Source organism: Phodopus roborovskii, unplaced genomic scaffold (assembly GCF_943737965.1).
Source record: "Phodopus roborovskii unplaced genomic scaffold, PHOROB, whole genome shotgun sequence".
NCBI classification, from domain to species: domain Eukaryota; kingdom Metazoa; phylum Chordata; class Mammalia; order Rodentia; family Cricetidae; genus Phodopus; species Phodopus roborovskii.
This window is the reverse complement of record NW_026126448.1, coordinates 2005634-2025781: the sequence shown is the minus strand read 5'-3', so window position 1 is coordinate 2025781 and position 20148 is coordinate 2005634. Positions and strand designations below refer to the sequence as shown.

General features: G+C 37.2%; 1 protein-coding gene across 3 annotated transcripts in view; it reads left to right on the top strand.

Moving 5' to 3' along the window:
• The window catches only part of Zfyve9 (zinc finger FYVE-type containing 9), a 144258-nt gene that overhangs the window by 27670 nt on the left and 96440 nt on the right, over window positions 1-20148 (top strand). For 2 of the 3 annotated variants that reach the window (XM_051188432.1, XM_051188430.1), the window contains exons 2-3: window positions 14457-14560; window positions 18957-19062. In XM_051188432.1, coding sequence (XP_051044389.1) covers window positions 18993-19062 — 70 coding nt within the window. In that variant the 5' untranslated portion in view covers window positions 14457-14560; window positions 18957-18992. The remainder of the gene's footprint in view (window positions 1-14456; window positions 14561-18956; window positions 19063-20148) is intronic. The other variant, XM_051188431.1, reaches the window with a different exon arrangement.

The window sequence follows — 20148 nt, the reverse complement described above, 5'->3', positions numbered from 1 at the left end:
ATTTGAAGTAGGGACCAGGGCTTCTCTCCTGTCTCTAGGTTAAGACAGTTATCCCTTCATGGGGGATGTGTGCACCAGGAATACATCCTGGCTCCACTGTCTGAGGTCCCTTAGATTGCTCAGTCCTTCTAGCTGAGACCCATATTCAGGGGGTATTGAGTCAGTCCCATGCTGGATTCCCAGCTATCGGTCTGGGGGCCCGTTAGCTCCTCCTCGTTCAGGTCAGCTGTCTATGTGTTTCTGCAACCTGGTCTTGTCCTCTCAGTCTGCATCTGGGTTCTAGTTCGACTCAGTGTTTAGGTATGGGTGTTTGCTTCTGTCTCCAACAGTCACCAGATGAGGGCTCCATGGATAAGTTAGTTGTTGATCTCACTCTCCGGGAAGGGCATTTATGGTAACCTTTCCACGGAGCTCAAATGTTAGTGGGTGGCAGTCTTGTAGTTCTCTAGACCTTTCTTTGGTTTCATTTTTCTCTTCAAACCAATATTGGCTCCCTCTTTTATGCTCTCTCTCTCTCTCTCTCTCTCTCTCTCTGTGTGTGTGTGTGTGTGTGTGTGTGTGTGTGTGTGTGTGTCTCCTGTCTTCTATTCCTAACAGGGCTCAATCTTCCTAGTTGCAGGTGTTTTCCTTTCCTCCCCCTCGCTTTCTCCTACTTCTCTCTCCATTCGCTGCACCCCCCCCCCACTTCCCCTGTGCTCTGGGGGACTTGTCTCTTCCCCCTTCTGTGAGGGACTTTATATGAATCTCTTAGAATACACCTTGTATCCTAGTTCCTCTGGTGGTGTGAATTGTAGGCTGATGATCCATTGCTCTAGATCTAAAATCCATATATGAGTGAGTACATACCTTGTTCCTCTTTTTGTGACTGGGTTACCTCATTCAGGATGATTTCTTCAAGTGCCATCCACTTGCCTGCGAATTTCAAGATACCATTATTTTTTTCCATTGTGTAGCTGTGCCCCATCTTCATTATCCATTCTTTAATTGAGGGGCATCTAGGTTGCTTCCAGGTTCTTGCTATTACAAATAATGCTGCTATGAACATAGTTGAACAGATGTCTTTGTTGCATGGATGTGAATCCTTTGGGTATATGCCTAAGAGGGGGATTGCCGGGTCCTGTGGTGAACTAATTCCCATTTTCCTGAGGAACCGCCATACTGATCTCCAAAATGACTGTACGAATTTGCACTCCCACCAGCAGTGGAGGAATGTTCCCCTTTCTCCACATCCTCTCCAGCATGAGTTGTCATTGGTGTTTCTAATTTTAGCCATTCTGGCAGGAGTAAGATGGTATCTCAAAGTTGTTTTGATTTGCATTTCCCCGATAGCTAAGGATGTTGAGCACTTTCTTGAGTGTCTTTCAGCCTTTTTGATTTCCTCTATTGAGAATTCTTTCTTCAGTTCTGTACCCCATTTTTTAATAGGGTTATTTGGTGTTTTGTTGACTAGTTTCTTGAATTCTTTGTATATTTTGGAGATCAGCCCTTTGTTGGATATAGGATTGGTGAAAATCTTTTCCCAGTCTGTGGGCTGCCCTGTGGTCTTGTCCACTGTGCCCTTTGTCTTACAGAAGCTTCTAAGTTTGAAAAGGTCCCATTTATTAATTGTTGCTCTCAGTGTCTGTGCCCCTGGAGTTATGTTCAAGAAGCGGTCTCCTATACCAATTTGTTCAAGGGTACCTCCTACTTTCTCTTCTAAGAGGCTCAATGTGGCTGGATTGATGTTGAGGTCTTTGATCCATTTGGATTTGAGTTTTGTGCATGGCGACAGACATGGGTCTATCTGCAGTCTTCTACACACCCTCATCCAATTGTGCCAGCACCATTTGTTGAAGATGCTGCCCTTGCCCCATTGTATAATTTGTCTAAAATGAGGTGTTCATAGGTGTGTGGGTTAATATCAGGATTTTCAATTCAATTCCATTGGTCTGTCTATTTTTGTGCCAATACCAGGCTGTTTTCAGAACTATAGCTCTGTAGTCGAGCTTAAAGTCAGGAATGGTGATGCTTCCTGAAGTTCTTTTATTGTATAGGGTTGTTTTGGCTATCCTGGGTCTTTTGTTTTTCCATATAAAGTTGATTATTATCCTTTCAAGGTCAGTGAAGAATTGTGGTGGGATTTTAATAGGGATTGCATTGAATCTGTAGATTGATTTTGGCAAGATTGCCATTTTTACTATGTTTATCCTACCTATCCAAGAGCATGGGAGATCTTTCCATTTTCTGGTATCTTCTTTAATTTCTTTCTTTAGAGCCACAAAGTTCTTATTATATAGGTCTTTTACTTGTTTGGTAAGTGTTACACCAAGATACTTTATGTTGCTGTGGCTATTGTAAAGGGTGATGTTTCTCTGATTTCTTTCTCTGTCTCTTTGTTGTCTAATTTTAATGCTTTTATAAATGATACTGTGTTTTGAATTGAAATTCTGCTTGCTTCTTGTTAGTATATAAGAAACTATTTTTGTGCAGTTACCTTGTAACTTACCTTGCTTTAATTACTTAGTAGTTTCTGGAATAATTTTGATCCTTTTGGGCTTTCTACTTAGATCATGATGTGTGTGAACAAAGATAGTATTCCTTCTTTTCAATCTTCATGCCTTTTATTTCCTTTTATATTGCATTAGTTGGAACTTTTCATATGAGGAAATATTGTTATTTTGATCTTGATGTTAGTACAGTTTTGAATTTCCATCATCAGTTAAGTGTGATGTTTTTATTTTTGTGGATATTGTTTATTACATTGAGGACAATCCCTTCTATTTCTTTCCTAGTTTTCTGATTTTTTTTTTTTTTTCCTGTGACAGAATTTCTCTGTGCAGTAGTCCTGACTGTCCTGGAACTTGCTTTGTAGAATGGGCTGGCCTGAGATTCCCAGAGATCTGCCTCCTGAGTGTTGGGATTAAAGGCGTGTTCCCCTAGACCCAGCAGTTTTCTGAGTCTTTATCATGAATAGTTTGAAAAACCATCTTCCTACACTAATTGATATGTGTGTGATTTTTTTTCATTTAAAAACATGGATCAGTTTTTAAATTCACTCAACCAGTTTTACATACTAGTTACAAGTTTCTCTTGGTTGTTATGTATAATTATTATACCTTGTTCGACTTGTTTTGCTAATATTGTTGTTCAGCTTCTTTCCATTTATGTTGATGAGAGACATTGAACTAGTTTTCATATGTTTTTGGTTTGGGGGTTAGGGAAATATTAGTTGACCTCATAGAATGAATTAGAAAATACTCTTGCTGTGTGTACTTTTGAAAAAACATTGGAGCAAATCAGTATAATTTCATACTCAAATGCTTAGTAGAATTTGCCAGTGAATCTGGTACTTTCTGTTTTGAAAGACTATTAGCTATTGCTTCAAGTTCTTTTCTAGATAAAGACCTAGTCACATTGTCTATTCATGTGTGAGTTTGGCAGATTCGGACTTTCAAAGATTTGACCTGTTTTGTTTTGGAACTTAATTTTTTTCTTAAAATTTAATGTTTTGAGAGCTTGGTTCCTAGCTGATGGGAGCTAATGGGAAATGGTAGAAGCATTAGGAGCTGAGCCTAATAAAAGGAATTTAGGTCATTGAGGGTTTGCCCCTGGAGAGTGTATTGGTGCTCTATCCCCTTCTTTCTCTCTCTGCTTTTCGGCCCAGAAATAAGCAGGTTTTTTTTTTTTTTTTTTTTTTCCTTCCCACTAGCTTGCCCCTACCATGATAATCTGCAGCACCACAGTGTAAAATGGCCAAGCAACTGTGGGGGGCATATCTCAGTAAATCTTTCTTCTTATAAATTGATTATTTCAGATATTTTGCTACGCTAACTAACATGTGGCCCTTTTCATTTAAGTAATCAAGTTTGTGGACATAGGGGTTGTTAATAGTATTAATTTTTATGCTTTTAATTTCTGTAGGACCTAGAGTGGTGTCCCTTCTTGCATTTTGGGTATTAGAAATTTGTACCTTCTCTATTTTCTTAATTAGCCTGGCTGGAGACCTTTTTATTTTATTTTTTATATTTTGGTTTTTCAAGACAGGGTTTTTCTGTATAGCCCTGGATGTCCTGGAACTCTCCTTGTAGACCTGACTGGCCTCAAACTTAAGAGATTTGCCTGCCTTTGCTTCCTGAGCGCTGGGGGGAAAAATTAGCATGTGCTACTACTGCTCATCCTGGAGACCTTTGAAAAATATAATTGTGGTTTGTATACAAGTGTTTGTGCATTCTATGGGCACACATGATCTGAAACTTACTATGTACTTCAAAGATCAGAGGACAGCTCCCAGGATTCAATTCTCTCACAATCCAGGGGGTTGAATCCAGGTTTTCAGATCTGTGTGCAAGTGCCTCTACCCACTGAGCAATCTCTGACCCAGTTGCTGAATTTTAATTGGTGCATTTACACAACCAAATTTGATTAGTAATGTTATTTCTATCACTTATAATGAATAAACTTATAGAACACAGATTACTACAATGGTTAGGTCTTATAACCAGCACTCTAAATATTCTATCCCTCTTTCTCATTTGTATGATTTTTTTCAGGAAAGGTTGATATAATACTTACCTTTGCTTTTCTGTAACACACACACACACACACACACACACACACACACACACACGATGGACATGAAGAGGACTGGATGGTTCTCAGAAGCTGGTGTGTGTGCGCATACCAGAGGAGGGCATTGAGTCCCATAATAAACAGTTGTGAACTGCCATGTGAGTGCTGGGAATTGAATTCATTACTGCTAGGAAGGCAGCCAATTGTCCTTAATTGCTGAGCCATCTTTCTAGCCTGCACCTTGTTTTTTGAGTGTCTCACTGGTCTGGAATCCACCAAGCAGGCTAGACTGACTTGATGGCAACTTTAATTTACCTGTCTCTGCCTTCCAAGCACTGGAATTACTACGAGTGTGTGCCGCCACACCTGGCTTTTTTATATAGCTTATGGGACTTGAACTCAAGTCCTCATATTTGTATGGCAAGCACTTTACTGACTGAGCCATCCTTCTAGCACATTTTTCTGAACTTCTCTTTTCTTGCCTTGCCTGTCCTTACACTTTGTTTTGCCCATTATAGATCTTATATTAATCATAGTTGTTTTATATTTCTAATCTAAAAATTCCAGTATTTCTGCCTTATTTAGTTTGATTTCTGTGCTTGCTCTGTTTCTTTAAATTGTGTTTGGTTTTGATTTTACCTTTCAGTGTGCCTTGTAATCTTTTCTTGGTAGCAGGACATGATATACTAAGAAAAAGAAACAACTATAAATAGACCTTTAGTAATATGATAAAGTTGGGGTAGAAAAAGGAAACATTCAGTAGTCTCATGATTAATTCACAATCTTTGAACTTGCCTATTCCTCTGACCTGTTAACTACAGAAATGCTATTTAGTATTTTTTTTCCCCTGACAAATTGATTAAATGTACTAGAGTTGGGTATTTGCCTTGTCTCAGGTCAGTTAGGCTCTGATGTCACTCTGGCAGGTTGTGTTTTAGTAAAAGAATTTCTCCTAGGGACAGACCTTGTTAAGAACTGGCTTATTTCGAAATAGTTCTTTTACTCCTTTTCCTGCCAGAAGTACTATGGGATGTTTCTATGATACTGACTGTAACTATTACAGTTTGAGTTCTACAAGGTAAAACTCCTAAAAATGTGGAGCTGTCCTTTGACATGGAGCTTTTGTCTCTTCAAAGATAATCACACTAAGCTTCTAATAATTCAATTCCAGCCCAGATTTTCCTGCCTCAGTACTTAGCCCTTGCAAAGTTTTTTTTTTTTTTTTTTTGCTTTGTGAGTCTCTGCTAATGTAATTTGTGATTTTCTATATTCTATATTCTGTATTCACCTGGCTTTTGCCAAATTTGGGAGCAGTCATTTTGCTTGTGATCTCACGTCTTTTATGAATCTAGAAGAGTTGTTGAATTTCCAGTCTGATTAGCTGCTATATGTTTGGTTGCTATAGGTTGCTATAGTTGCTATAGGTTCAGCTATATGTTTGGCTTCTTATGTGCTGGGCACTGGCACTCTACAGTCTTTCAAGGTGTGGGTAGCCCTGGCTGGACTAGATTTTGCTGTATAAACCAGGCTGGCCTGGGACTTTCAGCAGTCCTTGCTTGCCTGTCTCTGAGTGCTGGGATTACAGGTTGTGTGCAACTATGTCAGGACACGTTTCCCCCATATACTGCTTATTCTTTGATTCTCTATGTATACAATTTATAAATTATAAATCCATCACTCCTTTGACTAGAACATTCCCAAAAGTAAGACAACACTTCTCTTCCTATGAGTTTCTCTCATTAACTATCTTTTTAAAGTCATAAAGAATCAGAACCAGTGACAGATGTTAATTGGTTTTTTAAAGACAGGGTTTCTCTGTATAGCTTTGGAGGCTGTCCAGGAACTTGCTCTGTAGACCAGGCTGGCCTCGAACTCACAGAGATCTGCTGCCTCTGCCTCTTGAGTGCTGGGATTAAAGGCGTGTACCACCAATACCCGGCCAGATGTTAAATTTTTAAGTGTTAAAGTTGAAACTGTGGTTTTGATGTTCCATTTTAATTATGCTATTAAAATATATTTGTTAAGACTTTTTGGAATTTAAGGCAATCCACTGGAACTAATGGGAAAGGGGGCGGAATTTTATAAGGATGCTGCTATCTCAGATTTCAAAGGTGCCAATTCTAGCTGTATCTTCCAGCTTAGGGTAGAGAGTCAGTGGAGAATCTCTACAATTTATGTTAGGTCAGGAGCTCACACCATGCTAATAGGTTAGGTGGATGAACTTCATGTGAACATGGCATTTATCTTAGAATAAAAATGTATAGGCAGGAGTAGTTGCCTAGCATATATAAGACCCTGTGTTTGATCTCCTGGGAGGATGGGGGCGGGGTTGGGGAGAATATATGTATGTATGGTGCAGAGATAGGCAATTTAGATAGCATGCAATCTAAAAATTCAAGGTATGGAATTGAGCTGAAGCACTGATAATTTTGAAAAATTAATCTATGTATAACTTTGTGCTAGGATTCTCTAGAGAAACAGAGCCAGTAAAGAGGATATTGGACATAGAACTTCATAATTTGTGAGCCAAGGGCTCGTTAAAAATCTCATGATGTACATGTGTGTATATATATATTGTGTGAAGGACAAGGTGTTTTTATTCAGCCCAGTGGAAATGATAATTTTTTGAAAGCATTCTCACAGACACAACAAGAAACAGTCTTTAATCAGATGCCTAGGCATTCATTGGCTCAGCCAAGTTTCCATGTAAAATTAACCATTCCTAGGATGTTATATGTCTCAGTGGTTTCTGACTCTTATGTTATACATATATCAATTTAAATAGTCTAGGGTTGTATTATTCCAGACATGGGAATTAAACAGACCTCAAATCAGTGGCTGAACTGGGGATTTTGATGTCTGTATATATTGATACACCTGTTATAAACCACATTTGCCAATATTTGTTAGGTTGTTCTGTCTTTTTGCTTAGTGAGTACTAGTTGAAAGCAATCACCTTGTTCTTTGTGTGTATTGACTGAGAATCTGATGGTTGTGAATGGTGCCAGGTTGATAGCCTAGAAATTGAAGCCCTGTGAGACCATGGGCAGCAATGTCAGCTTTCCAGTTTCTGTTCCCTTAGTGTACGTTGATCTTGATCTACAGAAATAAAGCTCTTCTCAGAGATTATCTCATTTCCCCCTGGTACTGTGATTGAAAGTGTTGATATCCATAAAATGTGTCATTTTAGGATCAAATTTAGCCTTTTCAGAAAATTGAACAATAAGGTTATCTTTTTGTTCTTTTTGTTTCATTGTTCTGGTTTGAATTTAAGACTAAAGTTTCTAATGGATTATTAATTCTATGAATGACCAATCCATTGGTTGGTTTCGTGGTTCAGGTCACACTCTATCTTTCTGTCACATAAATTACTTTTTGCTAAGTAATAGCTACCATCTATTGAGCACTTCATGTAAAGTTCCTTTCACCAAGTAAAATTCTTCACTGTTAAGACTATACTATATTCTGTTCTATATACTATCAGACTATTCATATATCACAGTGTAAAGAAACTGAGGCTCACTGAACAGTGACTTGGTGAAGTAACTCCAACTGTTAAATACTAGAACATGATTAAAGCCTGAATTGGCCAGGTTTTCATAGCAGGGGTCTTTGCACCATTCTCCACTGACTGATTATTCGAGTGTTCACATGGCTTAAGCATCCATCTTATATGTGACATATAGTGACCGTTGGTTAAAAATCCCAGTCCTGCTCTTACTAGATATAAATTATTGTATTCATATTGAAATACTTTTTATTTTTTCAAAGTAGTCAAACTAATACAAATTTTCCAAAGATGAGAGATTGTAGCTAGTAAGTGCAATACATTAATATAATACAATTTTAAGCTTCAATGTATAAACCATTACTTTACATTGGCACTCACAGGCTTTGGAATTTTAAGTGCATTGAAATTTTAGCAGTCATTGTACAACTGTTGAGAACTTTTGTGTCAGAAATTTCCTAGATGGAAGTGCTTTGAAAGTAAATCTTTCAGTTTGTTTCACAGATAGGTAGTGAGTATATATTCTATGCCATAAAAGGTATCATCTGCTACAACCATAAAATGATAAGGGCAATTCCAATCCTGAAAAACCTTAGGAGTCTGGAAGGGAAGACAAATGGTTAAGAAGAAACCATGACCAGGTTGATAAGTTGTAATCATTGTAAAAACAAAGGAGAAAGGCTAGGCACCTATCCCAGATCTAGCACTTGGGAGATGGGGCCAGGAAGAATAGGAGTTCAGGGTCATCTATGGCTATACACACACACTTAACAACATACAAATATGCTAGACTTAGCATATTTTCAAGGCCTATCCATGTTGTAGAGTATATTGATAGAAAGCTCAGTTCTGGGGAGTGGAGACAAACAAGATAGACAACTGATTATTCACATGGATCAAGATGACTAGTGCATTGATCAAGATGACTAGTGCACAGAGTAAGAATTTGGGAATAGAGAAAAGGCACCAAGTCAAAGAGTACTGACAACTATGGAAGTATGGCATGTTTTATAGAAGAGGCTATTGAATGTTGTTAAGAATGAAAACGAGGGAAACCACACAAAGACACAACTAAGAAAGAGAATTACAGACCAATTTCCCTCATGCACATTGATGCAAAAATAATCAATAAAATTCTGGCAAGCCAAATCCAGGAACACATCAGAAAAATCATCCACCATGATCAAGTAAGCTTCATCCAGAGATGCAGGGATGGTTCATCATACAAAAATATGTCAATGTAATCCACCATATAAACAAATTGAAAGAGAGAGAAAGAGAGAGAGAGAGAGAGAGAGAGAGAGAGAGAGAGAGAGAGAGAAAACCTACATGATCATCTCATTAGATGCTGAAAAAGCCTTCGACAAAAAAATTCAAAATCCCTTTATGATAAAGGTTTTGGAGAGACTAGGGATGCAAGGAACATATCTAAACATAATAAAGGCAATATTCAGCAAGACAACAGCTAACATCAAACTTGATGGAGAGTTCAAAGCAGTTCCACTAAAATCAGGAACAAGACAAGTCTGTCCCCTCTCCCCGTATCAATTCAATTTAATACTTGACATCTAGCTAGAGCAGTGAGACAACAAAAGGAGATCAAGGGGGTACAAATTGGGAAGGAAGAAGTCAAACTTTCACTATTTGTTGGTGATATGATAGTATACATAAGTGACACCCAAAATTCTACCAGGAACTCCTACAGCTGGATACAAAATTGACAAAAAAAAAAAAAAAAAAAAAAAAAATCAGTAGCACTCCTATATGTCGATGATAAATGGGCTGAGAAAGAAATCAGGGAAACATCACCTTTCACAATAGCAACAAACAACATAAAATATCTTGGGGTAACTCTAATCAAACAAGTCAAAGACCTGTATAACAAATCAAAGAAGATATCCGAAAATGGAAAGATCTCCCATGCTCTTAGATAGGTAGGATTAACATAGTAACCATGGCCATATTACTAAGGCAATCTACAGATTGAATGCAATCCCCATCAAAATCCCAGCATAATTCTTCACAGACCTGGAAAGAACAATACTCAGCTTCATATAGAAAAACAAAAAACCTAGGATAGCCAAAGCAATTCTGTATAATACAGGAACTTGGGGAGGCATCAACATACCTGACTTCAAGATTTATTGTAGAGCTACAGTAATGAAAACAGTTTGGTATTGGCATAACACTGACAGGTGAACCAAAAAATTGAATAGAAAGACCCCGATATTAATCCACACACCTATGAATACCCAATTTTTGATAAAGAAGCTAAAATTTTGCACTTTTTAGGCTTCTACTTTGAAATGTTTGTTTGAAGAATAACAGATCACTAACCTGTTTCTCTATCTGTTTCCATTTATCTATTTATCTGTTTCTACATAATGAATTATACCAAAACTAAAAGTATTGATTTAATTATTATTTCTTACATTTCTAGCAGTTGATTGGGTTCAACCAAGAGGTTCTTAAAATCTTCACGAAGTTGTAGCTAGGCAATGACTGAATTTAGAGTCATCTTTAGCCTTGCTATTCACATGTGTGAAGTCTAATGGTCCAGATCAGCTACATGTGGCCTCTTGGTGTGGTTTCTCTGACATCATAACTGTTGTAAGAGCGTCCCCAAGAGACCAAGCAGAAGCTGTTTCACTTTTGAGGGATTGGCCTTGAAAGTTATATGGTTTCCCTACATTAAACTCTATTAGTTGAGGTAGTCTCAAAGGTCAGCCCAGGTGTAGAGGAAGGAGACGGGCTGCAGCTCTCTTGGAAGACTGCCACAGTCACATTAAGAAATTATGTGGGCTGGTGTGTGGTTCACACATCTGTAATCTCAGCACTTGAGAAACAAGCCTTGTAGTCAGGGGTAGGCTGCAGGACCAATTCTAGGCCAACTTAGGAAACAGTAGCACTGTTTGAAAACACACATATGCGCACACACACGCACACACATATACGCACACAATTAGGGGTGGAGAGAAGCAGAGGAAGAGAAGATTGTGTGAACTGTTAGATTCTGTAGCAGGTTTGGGAAATTTGATTTGCCACACCCACCTGAGCTCCTTCCAGACTGGGGTAAGGTTGTGAGAAAGACAACTTGGCCACTGTTTGAATGCCTTGTCAGACTTCCTGATGGAATATTAAGAGGTTTAGCTACAGAGAAGATACTAAGTTTGTTCTAGATGAATTGTTTTCATCAAAACCAAGACAGGAAACATACTTAGAATGTTTTCTGTTTTATTCTCCTCACTTTCTGTTGTATACAAATGTATAGCCAGAATTTTGGTGGGGTTTTTTGTTTGTTGTTTTGATACAGGGTTTCTCTGTGTAGCTCTGGTTGTCCTGGATCTAGCTTTGTAGACCAGGCTGACCTTGAACTCACATAGTTCTGATTAGAGGCATTTACCACCCCCACCTGGCCAGCCAGAATTTTGGAAGTTATCTTCTGTTATAAACATTTCCATCAGAGATTGTTGAAACTTGCCTGTACTTTATATATTGAGCATCATCTTTTATTCCTATCATTTTCCTGTAAAAGTTTATTGTTAAGTTAATTAATTTTGGTTCTTAATTTTAAAAGATTCTTTAAGTCTCTTCCATATTGCATTTAAAATCTTAGTCTTCTATTATATACCCCAGGGAAAGATAATCTTTTAAAAACCTTGCTTGTCCTATTCCCATTGCTTTTCAGGTTTCAAAGTAAAAATATAAGTAGTTTGAATTTTTATCAATTGAAATTCAAGTAACCTTAATTCTCCTTTCCATTTTGATATAAATTAAGAAAAATTAGGACTATAGAGGCTCTTAAATTTAAGTCACTGAAATATCAGCTATCAAGAGATTCCCTATTTGTGTGTGTGTGTGTTTTAATACTTTTATATTTTTATTCAAAATGAGGCCTTCAAATTTGTCCTCTTAGCCAGGTATGGTGGTATGTGCCTTCATTCTAGTACCTGGGAAGCAGAGGCAGGGGAATCTCTGTGAGTTCCAGGTAGCCAGAGCTACATGGTTGGACCTTGTTTTTAAACATAAATAGTCCTCTTATCTGCAAATGAAATCAAGACAACTGTTGTTTTCTAATAGGAAACATCTCTTCCCGTCCTGATTTTAAAAGCCCACATACATACATACATGCATGCATGCATGCATATTTCTTTTTTTTCCTCTTTAGGAATATGTAGCAATTTTGTCAGAAAGATTTAATCTGGGCAACTTTGATTCTCAAGAGAAAATAAATTTTGTGAATGAACATTGAAATTTACCTAAAAGAAAATGAGATGTTATGATTTATTTCATTCTGTAAATTGTTCCTCTTTTCCTTATATTTCCTCCCCATTTTTAATTATTTTAAACTTGAATCTAAATAGTTAATTTATTGTTATCTTTTATATTTATTCAAATATTTAAAATAAAAGGGGCCAATAAGATAACTCAGTGGGTAATGACACTTGCTGCCAAGCCTCATGACCCAACTTTCATTGCCCAGGACCTACAATGGGAAGAAAGAACTGACCCTTACAAATTGTCCTCTGTCCCAACACTAAATAAATAAATGTTTATTTTTGATACTTTGAATTTTTTCTATTAGGTTCTCATATATAGCTTGCTTATTTTTATGTTACTTGCTACCTTCTAATACATATGCTTTCAGAAGTATTAATTCTTTATGACAGAAGAAATATTTACCATGAATTTGATTATTGAATATAGAGTCTTTAAATTCGACTTGATTTGATTATTCATAAGGCATTAGCTAAGCATTTTGTGTCATGCCCTGGGTTACAAAAAATGAAGATGTCATGGGGCTTGCTCCTTTCTGTTTACTTTTTTTTTTTTTTTTTTTTTTTTTTTTGAGCTCTGGCTATCCTGGAACTCACAATGTAGACCAGATTGGCCTCAAATTCACAGAGATCTCTCTGCTTCTGCTTCTCAAGTGCTGGGAGTAAAGGCACAGGCCATCATGACCAACACAGGGCTTGTTTGCACAGGGTGCATTTACTGACCAGTGGGAGAGAGAACCATATGTACATTGTAAACTCATTTGATAAGTGTTGCCATTAATAGAGAAATACATAATGTAAGCATAAATTGATTCTGTACTACAGATAGTGGAAAATAAGGAGCAGCTCAGATTGAGTTTAACCAAGAAATATGAATCAGCCAAGCCAAAGTAGTTTAAGTATTCTGTGATTTTCACACAATAAAATCACCTAAGAACACACTTCACACTTATCCCTATCATTAAGGGATAAATGATTGTGAGTTCAAGTCTACACTGGACCACATCCCTTTTTCTGACCTTAGTGGTGGTGCTAGCTCTCATGTGCATATATATACACATGCATACATACATCTTTAAAAGTAGAATAAGATTTTAAAAATTAACATCTGTAAGAAGCTACAGAGGCATGTAAGTTGGACTACTCTAATTTCATGGATATTGTCATTCTTTCAGAGAAAGGAAGTCACATTTGAGGAAGTTTTACCTTTAACTATTTAACTATTAACAGTGAAGTTCAATATGTTGCATTAATAGATCCACAGTTTTTAGGCAGTGAGGGATACAGACACACTCCATTTGGAGGGAAAACAGTTGTTTGGCAATAAATATTTCTGCGGGAAACTTTATTTTTATTTTATGTTCATTGGTGTTTTGCCTGAATGTATGTCTGTGTGAAGATGTCAGAAACCTTGGAACAGGAGTTACAGACAGGTGTGAGCTGCCATGTGTATGCTGGAAATTAAACCTGGATCTTATGGAAGAGCAGCCAGTGCTCTTAACCACTAGCCATCTCTTCCTAGAGGTCCTGAGTTCAACTCCTGGAACTCACGTGCCGACTCAACAACCATCGGTAATGGGGTTTGATGCCCTCTACAGCAGGACACTTTTAAATCAATTTAATAATTATCTGTGAAGCCAGGCTAGTGGCACACACCTTTAATTACACTGAGGAGGAAGAGGTCAGCCTGGTGTACATAGTGAGTTCAAGGACAGCCAGAGTTATACAAAGAGAACTTGTCTTGAGGGGGGAAAAAATCCTATTTGAGGACATTTCTTGTGAGGTAGCAGTTTTCTTAGCATTGGATTTCTGGAGGGTCTTTTGCTCTATAAACTAATGGTATCTTTATGAATCAACAGTTAAAGTCATTGGAAAGATGTTGCCTGCCGTTGTTCTGTTATAATTCTCTCCTGAAATGAGCTTGTAGAGAAGTTCTTAACTCTTCCCTGACACTTAAGTTTTTGCCTTCTTCAATAAAATGTGTCTGCCTTCCATGCTGAGCTGAAGATGTAATTATAATTTATTGAGACCTGCTACTTTTGTCTGGCTGTAGTAGGCTTATATGATGAAAATTAGAGCTTATTGTTTTAGCAAGTGTAATAAGCACTCTGGTTTTTCTGTAGGATCAAAGAGGACATTCTGGTTCAGCAGGACTGGCTAGTGGCACAGCAGGCATCATGAGCAAGCGCAGAGACGGCTGCTCTTTATCTTGTTCGTAAAGGGACAGGTATGGAAACCACTGTCTTATTTCTGTGACTCCAAAGTTGATGGACATATGCTGCTTGCTTCGTTACTAACATTTCTTATTAAATCAACAATACAACTTTTCAAATAATTTTTAACTTTAAATAATTTTTAACTTTAATTCAGAGCACGACAGTAATTAATTTCAGACAATCTGTGTAGCCTGTGCCAGTCTGGAATTCACTATATAATTCAAGCTCACGTCAAACTTTGTGATCCTCCCACCTCTTTTTCTAAGCACTGGAATTACAGGCTTAATCCAGAAGAGGGTGTTGGATTCCCAGGAATAGGCAATTGTGAGCACCTGATAAGGGTGCTAGGAATTGGGAGTCCTCTGTAAGGGCAGTGTGCACTCTTAGCTGCTGTGTTTGGTTTTCCTTGGGGGGGGGTGTTAGTATGTACTAAAGTATGTCACAACACTAATTTCTCTACTAGTGCTGGCTCCTTTTAGAATCAACTTACTGTTAACCTTGATCATAGAAAGCTACTTTTAGCATGAAAAAGAACATGGATTTGAGCAATGGTGTTAAAAAAGAAGAGTGGCATATCTGTTTCTTAGTCATTATGCAAAAGCATAATTCAATCAGAAAATTTTGGGGATAAGAAACAGAAATATAAATGTAAAATTACATTTTATATTTCTAGATTTGTTGTGAGAGCAGTAATTTCTAGTAGAAAGGGAAGTATTATAATCTTATAGAGTCTTTGATTTTTCCTAGCTGGGAGTTGTAGATTTTTTTTCTCCAAAATTGCTTATAATTATTTAGTATGTGTAGAGAGATCATGGTGGTGAAACTGATTTCAGAAATGGTTCATGCCATTCACCAGTAGAATGCTGTATTTTTTGAGTCCTGTTTTTTCCCACATGAATTGTGAGTAAAGTCATGGATGTTCAATATGAAACTGAGCTCTTTCTTTTCAGTTAAGGATGGCGCAGAGACACTTGGTAATAATTTTTCTTGACCAGAATGCCTGCATCCGAAGTTGGCAAGCTATTTCTTGTCCTTCTGCACTTCATGTGGCAAGATCCCACCCTTCAGGTACCGCCTCTGTAGGAAGTTTCTACCATGATAGCCAAGAATATCCAAACCCACCAGAAACCGTTCTTGCTTCTCTGCAGCTGAAGTAAGGATATCCACTATCCTTTTTGCACCTCAGTGTGCCTGTGACTAAGCTCACAAAATGAATGTAAGCAGAGATTAATGTGTGCTGCTTCTAGATCTGTCTTTTATAGATTATGCCACTCAACTTTTACCTTTCATCTTATTGCTAGATATGCTGTCAGCTGATTTTGATTAAGTTGTTTTAAGAGCTTCACCCTAGGTCAGTGATGGTTGTGGTACAAATCTTCAAGATGTCTTTCTTGAGCTGTTTATTTTTTCAAGCTAAGATAACAAGTTGTTTAGCACAACTGACTCCCCCCCAAACCCCTCCCCATTTTCCAAGACAAGGTTTCTCTGTGTAACAGCCCTGGCTGTCCTTAACTTGCTCTGTAGAATTCAGAGATCTGCCTGCCTCTGCCTCCTGGGATTAAAATCATTGTCTGATGTTGATCTGTTTTTCTTGAAGATAGGCATCTTCAATAGCAGTTTCCTAATGTATGGTAAAAGGAACAAGATGGAGGAACCTACATTCTACTGAGTTGCCTACAAATGTGGAAAATTTGACCTTGTTATAATACAAAAAAACATAATCAAGAATTTGGAATGTAGCTCTGCTTGACTTTCATGTGTGAAGCCCTGAATCCAATCCCCACCATTACATAAAACCAGGCATGGTAGTACATGGCGATCATTCTAGTACTTGGGAGATGGAGGCAGGAGGATCAGAAATTCAGAGTCATCCTTGGCAACATTTTGAGTTTGAGGTCAGACTGGGAGATGTGAGACCCTGTCTCAAAATAAACAAAAAACTTTTGTTTTAACCTAGGGAATTTATTTGGAATATTCTATGTAACAGTATATTCTACTCTGAATAATGTACTCTCACCTTACCTTGACTTGGATATATCTCTTCTTTGGCTTCATAAAACCTGGCACATATATTAATTAGAACCAATCACAGTATTTTATGTTTTAAGTTAATTCATTCATCGCCTCTGTGTGACCTTGGGCTTCTTTAGGTTAGAGCTGTTTAGGTCAGTAGGTTATTTGTCACTATAACCTAGTGACTAGGACAGTAGTTGGTACTTAAGTAGATGCCCAGTAATATTTGATGCCTAAATTTGCACATGTTCACTGTGGCACAAGAACAAAGTCCCAGGAAAAGAGACATAAAAGCAGCAATCAGATCAGTGCTATAAGTGGGACCTTAATGCTGAAATTGTACAGAATTTCTAAAACCTCTGGTCAGTAAAGACTCTAGAGGTAAAAAGACAAAAGATTCCTCATATTAAGAAAAGAAAAACTAAAGTAGTTATATTCCTTTATGAAATATATATGTGAATTTAGTGAACTCCTATTTTCCATAAATGGGCATTTTTATAAGAAAGCAAGTAAAGAATCTTGACATAAATCCTAACTTATGCAGTAAGAATACCACCTCACCCCAAGTCTTCAGGAAACCACAGCTGTTTCTTTGAAAATGAAACCAGGGCTTCAAGACTTGGAGACCTTAAACAGTTCCTAGAGACAGCAGGGATAAGACATAGGGAAGGTAGAGGATAAAAGGATTGTAAATAATTACAGTCTGATATTTGTTGTACATCTACTGTGTACGAAGTAGTATAATCCAGCCTTACTTACTAACCCTGACATCAAAACCTTATAATTTTACCAACACTAAGCAATGTTAAGTAGAAAAATTTAAAAAATAGCAAACAATTTTAATAGCATCACAAATGATGAATCACCAGGTACTAACTACCTCTTTAGTGTACTGGGGAGATGGCTCTGTGGGTGAAGTACTTGCTGTGAAAAAACAGTAGTTTTTCAAATAACCAGAACCCACATAAGGCCAGGTAGTAAACATGTACAAGCCCAGGGCTCCTACTGTTAGTGAGAAGGTAGAGATAAGAAAATCCCTGGAAACTCCAGGCTAGCTAGCTTTGTGTGCACAGCAGAAAAACAACAGAGACCATCTCAAATAAGGTGGGAGTCAAAGGCCAGCACCCAAGGTTTTCCTCTGACCTCCATATGTATGCATTGCTATTTGTATACCTGCACTCACACACACACACACACACACACACACACACACACACACACACACACACTCACACATACACACACCCGCCCGCCTCACACATAGACACAAAAAGATGGAAAAGTGATTGAGGAAGAAATCCTGTGTTGGCTTCTGGCCTTCACTTGTACCTGCTGAATAAACATGCATACTCACTTGAAATGAACAGAAATTACACACACATGGACATAACCAAAAGATAATTTAAAGAGATGATCAAGGGTATTTGTCCCTTGGAACACCTTCCTGTCTTGGGAGCTTTCCCCCACTTTTCATTAGGAAACCTAAATTTGACCTGCTTAAAAAAGAGATAACCAGTAAGCCTGATGTAGCTCATAACTGTAATATCAGCTCTCAGGAGTCTGAGTCAGCCTGAGCTCCAGTGTGGTTTCTGACACTGTCTGAAAAATCTAAAATAGTAATAAAGAGTAACCAATAACATTTTAAAAAACTCCTACTATGGTGTTACTTGGCATTCTGTTAAATCATTGATATCTTGTATATATGCTTTTAGATCAAGTAACAGTAAGGGAAGTTTAAAATTTTTATTTAAAAATGAGAGGTGTAAAAAGATTTATAAGTCATCATTAAAATTAAAACTAATATCCCTTACTGATACTTTAATTTTCTGTTTAACAGAAGCTATTAACTCCCTTTTCTAGTAGAAATGTAACTTTATCCTAAGCAAAATGATCTCTTCCCAACACCTGGACTTTTTGTTTTGATGTATAAGCTATTAAATAAGTCTTCCTTCTATGTTTAAAATAGTTCTACATTTCTCCCTTAGTATCTATGGAGTGGCCCCATTGCAGGATCCATAATCAATGGAGTATTTGTATATAACTTGTTCAAGCTATCTTGTAAATCATTGCTACATTACTAAAATAAAGTGCTAAAGAAATAGCTGTAGACAAAAATGACTAGAAAAATGTTTGTGTATGTTCAGTACATATGCAGTTTTTTCTGAATATTTTCCATCTATTACTGGTTTAATCTGTATACATAGAACTTATAGATATAGAGGCTGACTGCATTTTGATAATTGTTAGCGTATAGGTTTCTAGACTTGAAGATCTTAGGTCATTTATCATTGGCCAAATGGATTCGTTGGAAATTTCATCCTTTTAGCTAAGATCTATAAATTATATTTTAATAAGTCAAAGTGTAACTCAATTTTTTTTTTTTTCACTTTTTAGGTTTAATCAAGTCTCTTCAGCAGTGTCTCCTCACTGATGGAGAATTACTTCCAAGCAGAAGCTTACAACCTGGACAAGGTATTAGATGAATTTGAACAAAATGAAGGTGAGAATTTATACTGAGACGTCTATATGGATTTGTGATATGAAAATTGTGAGAATATGCAGTTCTTAAAAATAAAACCAGGAGGTTAGAAAGATGGCCCAGCAGTTAAGAGCACTGGTTTCTCTTGTAGAGGACCCAGGTTCAATTCCCAGCACCCTTGTGGTGGCTCACAACTGTCTGTAACTCTGGTCCCAGGGGATCTGATGCCCTCCTCTGACCTCTTCAGCAGCTAGACATGTAGATCGTACACAGAGATAATGCAAGCAAAACACCATACACATAAAATAGAATGAAGTAAATCTCAAAAAATAAAACAGGTCTGATGATGTAATGACAATAATAATATATAGTATATTTTAAAGGGAGAATTAACATTTCTTAACATTATGTGCCCAATACATATTTTCAACTTAATGTTTAAGACAGTTCAATGAAAGTAGTTTCTCATTTCCTGTTACTTTATTTCCTTATTTAAGGAAAAAATGTATAGCAAATGGCCACATCTATAATTCTAGTACTTGAGTGCCAGAGGCAGAAGAATTAACACAATATAGTGAGTTCCAGGTCAGCTAGTGGTACATATATAAAAGCAGCATATCACCTCCCCCCAAAATCCAACTATGATGCATGCCTGTAATTCCAGCACTTGGTAGGTAGGAGGCAGGAGATTAGGAAATTCAAGGTTAGTCTTGGCTGGATAGTGAAATGTGAGGCAGTATAGGATGAGACTTGTCAATAGAATGAAACACACACACACACACACACACACACACACACACACACACACGTACTAAAGTAGATAATTAACATGTCTGGGTAGTAGGTAAAACAATCATTACTATTTCAATAATATTATTAAACATTCTTGTAAGAAATACCTCTTTTTTTTTATTTCTATGACATAGCTTGGAATTTGGAATTTTTTTTTTTTAAACATTAAATCTGTGCTAGCCTAAATTTGAATTTAAACTTAAAGAGTGCCTCAAACTCAGAGGTCCACTTGCCTCCCTACTGCTAGGATTAAAGGTGTATAACGCCACTGCCTGACCATTTAAAAAAATTTTTTTTTTTTTTAAGACAGGGTCT